Source organism: Desmodus rotundus, chromosome 12 (genome assembly GCF_022682495.2).
Source record: "Desmodus rotundus isolate HL8 chromosome 12, HLdesRot8A.1, whole genome shotgun sequence".
Taxonomy (NCBI): Eukaryota; Metazoa; Chordata; class Mammalia; order Chiroptera; family Phyllostomidae; genus Desmodus; species Desmodus rotundus.
The window spans coordinates 53,004,439-53,013,243 of record NC_071398.1 but is presented as its reverse complement, the minus strand read 5'-3'; the positions used below and the strand labels follow the sequence as shown (position 1 = coordinate 53,013,243).

The 8,805-nt window shown below is 54.2% G+C and overlaps 1 protein-coding gene across 1 annotated transcript; it reads left to right on the top strand.

Annotated features, from left to right (window-relative positions):
• The first annotated feature begins 296 nt into the window (after positions 1 to 296).
• On the top strand, positions 297 to 7,694 carry LOC112313934 (butyrophilin subfamily 2 member A2). The gene is made up of 8 exons (XM_045203777.2): positions 297 to 431; positions 854 to 981; positions 1,573 to 1,920; positions 2,255 to 2,536; positions 4,078 to 4,331; positions 4,683 to 4,701; positions 4,797 to 4,823; positions 6,240 to 7,694. The coding sequence occupies exons 2-8, from the start codon at positions 897 to 899 to the stop codon at positions 6,860 to 6,862; spliced, it is 1,638 nt and encodes a 545-aa protein (XP_045059712.2). The 5' UTR covers positions 297 to 431; positions 854 to 896; the 3' UTR covers positions 6,863 to 7,694.
• The last annotated feature ends 1,111 nt before the right edge of the window (positions 7,695 to 8,805 follow it).

Genomic DNA, 8,805 nt, shown 5'->3' with positions numbered 1-8,805 from the left:
GCAATTGCAAGACTGTGCAAAAAAATATATATGCATTGCCTCTGAAAAGAGAAAAGGAAACTAAAATACCAGATAATCTCAAAAGGTTATTATTTCCATTTGTGCCGGTTTAAAGCATATTTATTAGTTGTGTATTCTACCTAGCAACTGGTGAGGATTGGACACTCGGGGATGCCATTGGCTGACTGACCCGTTGCCGACCAATCCTGAACTCCGAACAGTCAGTGGAAATCTTGGGACTCTGGTCACAGAAGGCACAGGTCCCCAGCATCACACAGGCACTATTGGGAGAAGAGGAAAATTTCGTTTGCTTTCTGCACCTTTGTGTCTCCAGTTGTGACTGTACCCAAGGGCCGGCTAGGGAAGGACAACTGGAGGTCGCCGTCTGAGCATCGTTGCAGGAAAGGAGACACTGGAGTGAACTCTGGCAGGTGCGACGCGAGGGGCGCTGAGCTGTGAGCTCTGGGTGGGGGCAGGGGCCGGACCTGGTGCGGGGAGCCGTGCGGGCCCTGGGAGAGGGGCTTCCTAGGGGCTCTGCACCTGACCTCACCTGGCGTCGCAGAGCGGAAGCCGGGAGGAGGAGGAGGAGGGTGTGGAAGGATATCAGGTGACAGTAGCAGAACCTGAATTCTGGCCCCAGGAGTTAACGGAGCAGGGCAGATCGTCGTTCTTTGGCTTATTCCATAGAACGTTCAGGAGTCAGCTGCGGGGAGATGCCTGAACCCGAGGAGGAAGGGGGTGCCCAGGACACAAGCGGTGCTATTATAGCAGCAACCTGTGTCGCAGGGACGTTCACCTAGGGCAAGACTGTGGTGCTAAGCCTCCCTGCGATTCTCCCGGTCTGCGCCTCTAGGCCTAAGGTCCGTCCCCCTAGCTGGTGACTCGTCCTTGGTGCTATGGAACCCGCTGCTTCCCTGCACGTCCCCCTGCCTGACCTGCTGCTCTTCTTCCCCGTCCTTGGCTGGTCTGCACTGGTCTCAGGTAGGGGGCGGCCCGGCTCCTGTTGACTCAGAAAGAAAACTCCACACCCCTCCGTGCGTCATGTTCACTCCTCCCTCAATACGTGCATGTTTGTTCACATCAAACCAGCCTCAACCAACACAAAGGCAGACAACCCCAAATAACCAAAACACCATCATTCAAACTTTCAATTAATGTAAATGATTAATGAGACATTTAACGCTATTTTATTCCAAAGTTTCCCGTTGTCTTTGTGTATCTTACCTGGACCACACGTGTCAATGCGGACGACCTAGTGGCTGCCTGTTGGGCAGCTCCAGGTTGAACTTCGCTTCAGGCTCAGGTGGCCTGGGGAACAGGAGAAAACCTCTGTGCGCCCAGGGTCTGCAGGGGCTCAGGGTCTGCTCCTCCGTGTTCTGTTTCCGAGGTGCTGGCAGGCTCAGGAGATATGTACCAGGCATCTCTTTCTCTGACCAGCCACAGCTGGGCCCCCACAGTCCACAGTCCTTAGCCCAGGAACCCCTGGTCTGTCCCCTGGAGTGGCCACTTCCTTTCCTGCCTTAGGTGTGGGTCGGCTGAGTGCCCGCCTGATTCTGCCACTTTGTTGAACAGCCCAGTTTACAGTTGTGGGGCCAGCTGAACCCATCCTGGCCATGGTGGGAGAAGACACCGTGTTAAGCTGCCACCTGTCCCCTGAGAAAAGTGCCGAGGACATGGAGGTGCGCTGGTTCCGGTCTCAGTTCTCGCCCGCCGTGCTGGTGTACAAGGGCCAGCGTGAGAAGACAGAGGAGCAGATGGAGCGGTACCGAGGACGAACAACCTTTGTGAGCGAAGACATTCGCAAGGGCAGGGTGGCCCTGGTCATTCACAATGTCACAGCCCACGACAACGGCATCTATCACTGTTATTTCCAACGAGGCAGGTCCTACGATGAGGCCATCGTGCGCCTGATGGTGGCAGGTACATTGTTTCTCTTCATCTGGTGGCTTTTTCACAGTGTGACCCTTGGGGATAGTTTCTCTCTGAACCTCAGGCCCCCGCAGACCAGCAGATTTTTGTCTAGGATCCCCTCTGCCCTGGCTGGGTGGCCTCCCGCCCGAGGGCCGAGCGAGTGGGTGTGCCCTGCAGAGTGGTGGGCATGAGTGTGAGAAGCACAGTGAGCTCAGCCGGAGCCGTGAGCAGGGGAGAAGGAGGACCCCCCAGACTGTGCTCGGGCTACTTCCCAGAGATCTCTAAGGGTCCTCAGTAACACGCATTGGAACTAGACATTTTAGACATGTTTGTCTGTTCCCAGGTTTAGGGTCCATGCCCCTCATTGAAATGAAGGGCCAGGATGATTGGGGCGTCTGGCTGGAGTGCACCTCCACAGGGTGGTACCCAGAGCCCCGAGCAGTGTGGAGGGACCCTTATGGTGAGATCATGCCCGCCCTGGAGGAAGCTTACACCAAGGACGAGGACGGCCTCTACGGGGTCACCATGACCGTGATTATCGAGGACAGCTCTGTGAGGAATGCCTCCTGTTCAGTCAACAACACCCTGCTGGGCCAGGAGAGGGACTCTGTGATCTTCATTCCAGGTCAGCTCCCTGCCCTCTGGGGGGCCATCCCTTGGAGGTAGGACCCTCGGCAGACAGTCGGGAGCCTGAGTGGGGCTGGGGGAGGTGCTGTGCCCTGAGGAGCTCAGGCTGCAGCTGAGCTGAGGCCTCTCCCCTCATCACAGGGGAGCACCACAGAGTCTCTCGTCCCAGGAGGAGGAGCCTCTTTTCTGAGGGTAAATCTGGTCGTTTTCCCTGTTGTGGTTCTGATGCTGCAGCTACGTTAGTATGTTCAGAACAATCACACACTGTGGAGAGTGGTGTGGGCATGGGCTGTCTGCACCTGGTGGTGCTGATGCTGAAGCCTCCCCTCCTGCCCATGGGGTTTTCCAAGGACCAAGCTGGGAAAGTCTATATCTACAGACACTCATAATGTCATTCAACAAACACTTAGCAAGGATTACATATGTTCAAGGCACTGTTCTAGAAACAGGGGATAAATCAGGGAACAAAATGCATGAACATCCCTTCCCTTATGGGGCTCACATTGTAGAAGAGCAGAGGATAATCTATAAAGCTAAAGAGGTAAAGTAATCAAACTATTTTATCAGATGGTGATAAGTGCTGTAGAAAAATTAATCAGGGGAGAGTGTGTGGAGGGCTAGAGGCAGGAGAGCTGTGATGTAACTAGAAAGGTGAGGGGAGGCTTCATTGGAAAGGTGGCAACAGGTCAAGTGAGGGATGAGCAGCAGGGAGCAGGAGAAGCACGTCTGGCAGTTTTGAGGAACCCGAGAGGCAGGTGTGGGTGGAATGGACTCAGTACAGGGAGAATCGGAGGAAGTGAGTGCAGACCTGGAATGGGTCCATACGAGACCGGGCAAAGCAGGTCACAAGGAGACAGGAGCCATCACTGGGTTTGGAGCAGAAGCTGGAAGGAAGGAAGGCGTTGTAGTAACCAGGCAACAGTGATAGTGGCTCAGCGGGACGGTGACAGTTGTTGGTTTTTATTCATCCTGGTCCTTCCAACGGAAACTGCAGGTGCTTCTGCTCTTTTGTCTCCTTAGCCCTGTCAAGTGACAAAACTAAAACTATTTAGTAACCAGCTGACATCCTTTCTTAAGGTAAAACCATCCCTGGATTGCGGGCTACAGAGCCTCACCAGGAGGGGAGCCTCTGCCTGAGAGATCTGGGGAGAAAGGAAGGGTTTCAGAGGTAGAAAGGGGCATGACTGTCTAGGGAGTTGGGGTTTCCTGGTCAGGCAGCTGCTCCTGTTTTGTGGGGGCAGGTAAGTGGCTGAGCTGGTGGGAGGGTTGCACTGGGCATCTGTCAGTTTCCTTGACAACGGGGTGTTTCCAGTACACACAGCAGATGTCAGTGTAGATTTGTTATGTGGGCCACAGGGGTGGCCTCTACTTTGTGGGTCCACGTATGTGAATTGTCTTCATCAGCCCCCAGCCGTGGTCCCCACTGTGGTTTCTGAGATGGAAGCGGACAGAACAGGGACCTCAGCGAGCTCCTCAGAGGCGCACCCAGGGGAGATCTCACCTGGGTCTCCCTTGTCTCACTAACTGGGACTTTCCTAGTCTTCGTTCCAGAAATCTTTATCCCCAGCACGCCTGCCTGGATGGTGGCCCTGGCTGTCCTCCTGCCGGCTCTGCTCTTCCTTATCATTGTCGGGATCATTGGCTTCTTTTCGAAACACCACAAGGAAAAAGAAACTCTGTCACTGGAAGAAGATTTTGAAAATAAAGAGAAAGAAATTGCAAGGAAAGAACTGGGTAAAGAACATGTGGGAAAAGAGGAAGAATGTCCCATGAAAGGAAAAAAGAACCAGAGGGTAGTAGCTGTCCTTCAAAGGGCCTGGGGGACAGAGGACAGAGGAGACAGCAGCCAGCTTGGAGTTTTGTGTCCTCGTCACTAACCCCTGCAGCTCGCTTTTGCCCCCCTCAAATGTGACATCCACTCACCTGGTACAGAGAGCTGTGCCAGGTGAGCTGTGTTGTTGAGAGAAAGCAAACCTCCATAGTACCGATACTAGCCAGGCACCTGGTCCTGCGTGTGGACAAGTCCCTGCATGTCAGGGAGGGGATAGTGACTTCACAGAGACATCTAGGCCTTAGTTTCACACCTACTCAGATTCATAATTCCCTGGGGAGGACAGTCCTTTGTTTCTGTTCATTTTTCAGAGCAACTTCGAGAAGAATTGCGTAAGTTTAGCGTTTCCCGAATGACCTCACGCACGATTTCTATTCTGTTGGTTATTGTTGTCTCGTGCAGCTCGCTCTCTGTCTGTCCTTCACAGGATGGAGAAGAGGCCTCTTGCACGCTGGTGAGTGTCTCTGACATTCCTTCATATCCTGAGCGCCGTCCCTGCTAGCCAGCCAAGGGCGCGCATGAGCTGAGAGGTAGAAGAAGCCTCAGTGGCTGGGCCGGGGAAGGGGTCAGTTCACTGGCAGCCTCTTGCCCAGTGTGAGGATCCCAGCTCTCCCCACAGGAACGTCCCAGGGCTCTTGTTCAACTCTTGGCTTTCTTAGCCACCTCTGACCCCACATTTAAAATATATATACAATTTCATCCACGATCGTCTGGTCAAGCAAACAGAGAGAACTTCCCCAAATCTCATGGTTCACTATCTGTTGCTCTTGGGTCCTGGATTAACCTCAGAGGAGACAAGGCACAGCCAGTGGTAACCCAGGAGAAAGTAGAGCGCAGTGAGGAGTTGTGTGGGGACAGGAGTGAGCTGCCCCAAGCCTGGCTCAGGGCTGGACAAATCGGTGCCAGAAATGCCTTTCTGCCCCAGGAGCACCCTGATGCTGGCGGTGTGCAGCTGGCAGGGGCGGGGATGGGGCCATCGGGAGCCACAGCACCCACTTCCCTCCCCTGATGAGCACCCGGCACTTGTGACTCATCCCCTTCTGCTTAAAGGCAGCAAAGCCCCCAGGCTTCACCAGACACCATGGTGAATTTCAAAACGGTCACCATCAGACACAGCCATGTGGAGAAAGGAGAAAATCCTGTTCCCACAGTGGACGTGTAGGTGACTCAGTGACAGCAGTTGCAGGTGGGCAGGTCTGCAGGACGTCAGGGGCTGGAGCATTTCCTGTCTCCAGAGCAGTGGCTTCAGACACAGGCACTAGAGCAGAGCTGGATGGAAACACTTCCCCACCTGTTCCCAGCCACACCTCTCAGGTGGCCGATTGACTTTTGGGGACATTGTCCTTTTTTACCCTCTGAAGAGACCCTTGTTAGTCACTTAAGTCACATGTCACCTGGATAAACTGGTGGAACACAGAGGACCAGTGAAGGGAACCTCTACTGCCCAGCATCTGTGTCGGAGAAATCAGCCTGAATTGTTTTACTGGGAAGGGGGAGGGACAGAGTCTCTGGTGTTTGAAGCCAATTTGGGAAGTTTCCAAATGAAAACATCATATGTCATATATAGAAAAATGTGCAAATCCAACAATGTGGTGAGAAAATGGGAGACAGTAATTTCAGCTCCTTTGCTAAACTCTCCACATCACTTAGCTCCCAGGGGTCTCTCCCTGAGGCCCCGCCCCCTCACTCAGCAGGTGGACACGCAGTCTCAGGGGCTCTCCTCTGTCAGTTGCCTCAGGGCTGGGATCACGGGGCCTTCATGAAGATCCCACACCGTGGATATGTCCCCCTCCCAGCGCCACCCCCCCCCACCCCGACGTCCTGGGATCTCCCTGAGAGCCCAGCCCTCATCCTGAGACTTCCTGTGCAGCGGACGTGCTCCTGGACCCAGACACCGCTCACCCCGAGCTCTTCCTGTCCCAGGACCGGAGGAGTGTGCGGCGGGGCCCCTCCAGGCAGAGCCTGCCCGACAACCCTGAGAGATTCGACTGCCGGCCATGTGTCTTGGGTGCAGAGAGTTTCTCCTCAGGGAGGCATTACTGGGAGGTGGAGGTTGGAAACGTGATGGTGTGGTCTGTGGGGGTCTGTGCAGACAGTGTGCAGAGGAAAGGGGAGGCCCTGCTGGTCCCTCAGAATGGCTTCTGGACCCTGGAGCTGTTTGGAAACCAGTACCGGGTCTTGTCCTCTCCTGAGAAGATCCTTCCACTGAAGGAGCGCCTTCGCCGGGTGGCCGTCTTCCTGAACTACGAATCTGGAGATATCTCCTTCTATAACATGAGGAACCGCTCACACATCTACACGTGTCCCCGCTCACACTTCTCTGGGCCCCTGAGGCCCTTCTTCAGGCTGGGTTCTGATGACAACCCCCTCTTTATCTGCCCAGCGTTCACGGGGGCCCAGGGGGTCACTGTGCCTGAGGGTGGCCTGGTTCTCCATGGGGCAGGGACCCACCGCAGCCACCAAGGCCAGCGCCCTGGTCTCAGAGCCCAGTAGAGAAGGCCTGGCCATCTCTGCTCACACAGCACAGCACCCAGAGGACACGGCCCCTCCCTCTGGCCACATCAGAGAACACGCTCCATAGGCCCCGGGACCCCCTCTCCAGTCCCAGCCCATCCCCCTCCACAGGCTGTTGCTTTAGCAGCTTGTGAGCTTGTCCCCACGAGGCTTGAGCCAGTCTCAGGGGCACCAGTGCTTCCACGTGGCTCCCAACCAAGGAGAATGTGGGACAGTGACAGGCTGACAGCCTGCTCCTCTGACATCAGGGTGACCTGTCAGCATGGGACCTGAGGTGACATCAGACCCTGTGGACTTAGGGTGAGGACAGCAGGACGCACCAGGACCTGAGAGGGTGAGGAGCCACCACTGGAGGTCAGAGGTAGAGGAAGGGGGACTGAGAGCCAGGGGCCCCAGGCTGTTGGCGTGGTGGCCCCACCATGACAGCCAGGGGTCCAGCACCAGAAGGTCCATCCCCGCCCTCCCCCAGATTTCCAGCCCTCACAGCAGAGCTCCCAGGTGCAGAAGGACAGCAGACAAGGACACACCCGGATCTGGCCTGGCTCAGGTGTCCCTGCATTAAATGTTCTCAGTCAGTGAGGATGGCCCCAGGTTTAAGGTCCTGGCTGAACAGATGAGTGTAAACCACACCATTCAAGGTCACGGTCAGTGTGGAGGCCAGCAGTTTCCAGCTTCTTGTTCTCAGGATGCATTAAAAACTTCAGAATTACTGAGCACCCTAAAGAGTTTTGCTCATTTTACTTACATCTGACAATATTTAATATGTTGAACTTAAAAAACTTTGAAGACATATTTATGTATATGTAGTTAAGTGATAGAGATTAACTGATCACATGCTAATGTAAATAACATGTTTTATGAAAACCTTTAGAAAGCAAATGTAATGGTACAACATTGTTTCACGTGTTATGTCTGGCTTAATGGAAGACTGGATGCTTGTATCTGTCGATGTGAGAACGTGGAAAGCTGTAGAGAGTTTCTATGAGAGTTAATTTGGGGCAAATTGACGTCATTGTGAGGGGAAGATCTGAATGCTCTGGGGAATGACTGGCGTGCAGCTTCTCTGCGTGTGGACTGAGGGGGACGCGAGGGTGCCGTGAAGGAAGGTGGGAGAAAGGAGAGGGAACAAGACCCCGAGCTCCTTGGAGGGCGATCACTCTCCCAGGGCTCTGATGAAAAAGATGACTTCTGGCCTCTCAAACACAGGTTAATCTAGATGCCCGAGGTCAGTGGACAGGGTTTGCTTAAGGTGAAGCTAACCTTTTACTAAGGAAGTATCGGCCTAGGGCCTCACTCCCGCCGTGACCTGCCCAGGTAAGGGTTTGTGGTCAGATCACCCCATGAGGTCACTGTGGTCACTGATTTGTTCCAGAGCCTTCTTCACTTGCAGCACCGGAGTCTTGAGAATGAAACAGAGCGAGAGGCATCTTAAAATCCATAGTCCAGATAAACAGATAATTCTGGTTTCACTTTCTCCTTGGGGTATTTATTGTGAGAATTCCTTTCTTCCTTATTTGGGCACTGTCTGTCCCTTCTCATTATCGCACCCACATCCAGGGATTGTCACTGTTTGTCCTGTTGTTGCTTCCCTGGAAGCCCTCACCTCCAACCCTGGTCTTTATTTGACCCAAGTCAGAGCTCACCCAGTGAGAACAGCCTTTTCTTTAGGGGCATTTTGTGAAAACAATTGGTGGCAATTATTTAACTTGCATCTGCCTGAGATGGTGCTCAACTGCTGGAGGTAGAGAGAGGCGCACCCCTGCCGTCCATGGAGGGGAGTCTGCCCTCCATGGCAGATAAGCTCCTCTCTACACAAGTGACAGCACAGCTCAGCCAGCAGAAACCTTGAGCCCCAGGGTCAAGGGGTAACCTGAGCCTTTGTTCCCCAACCTCCCTCCTCCGCACCAGGACCCTCTGCTGCG

Excerpts from the sequence above, each read along its gene's own strand:
- LOC112313934 (XM_045203777.2), top strand. The coding sequence starts at position 897 with ATGGAACCCGCTGCTTCCCTGCACGTCCCCCTGCCTGACCTGCTGCTC. Across the intron at positions 2,537-4,077 it reads CTCTGTGATCTTCATTCCAG|TCTTCGTTCCAGAAATCTTT; the intron begins GTCAGCTCCCTG and ends GGACTTTCCTAG. Across the intron at positions 4,824-6,239 it reads AAGAGGCCTCTTGCACGCTG|CGGACGTGCTCCTGGACCCA; the intron begins GTGAGTGTCTCT and ends CTTCCTGTGCAG.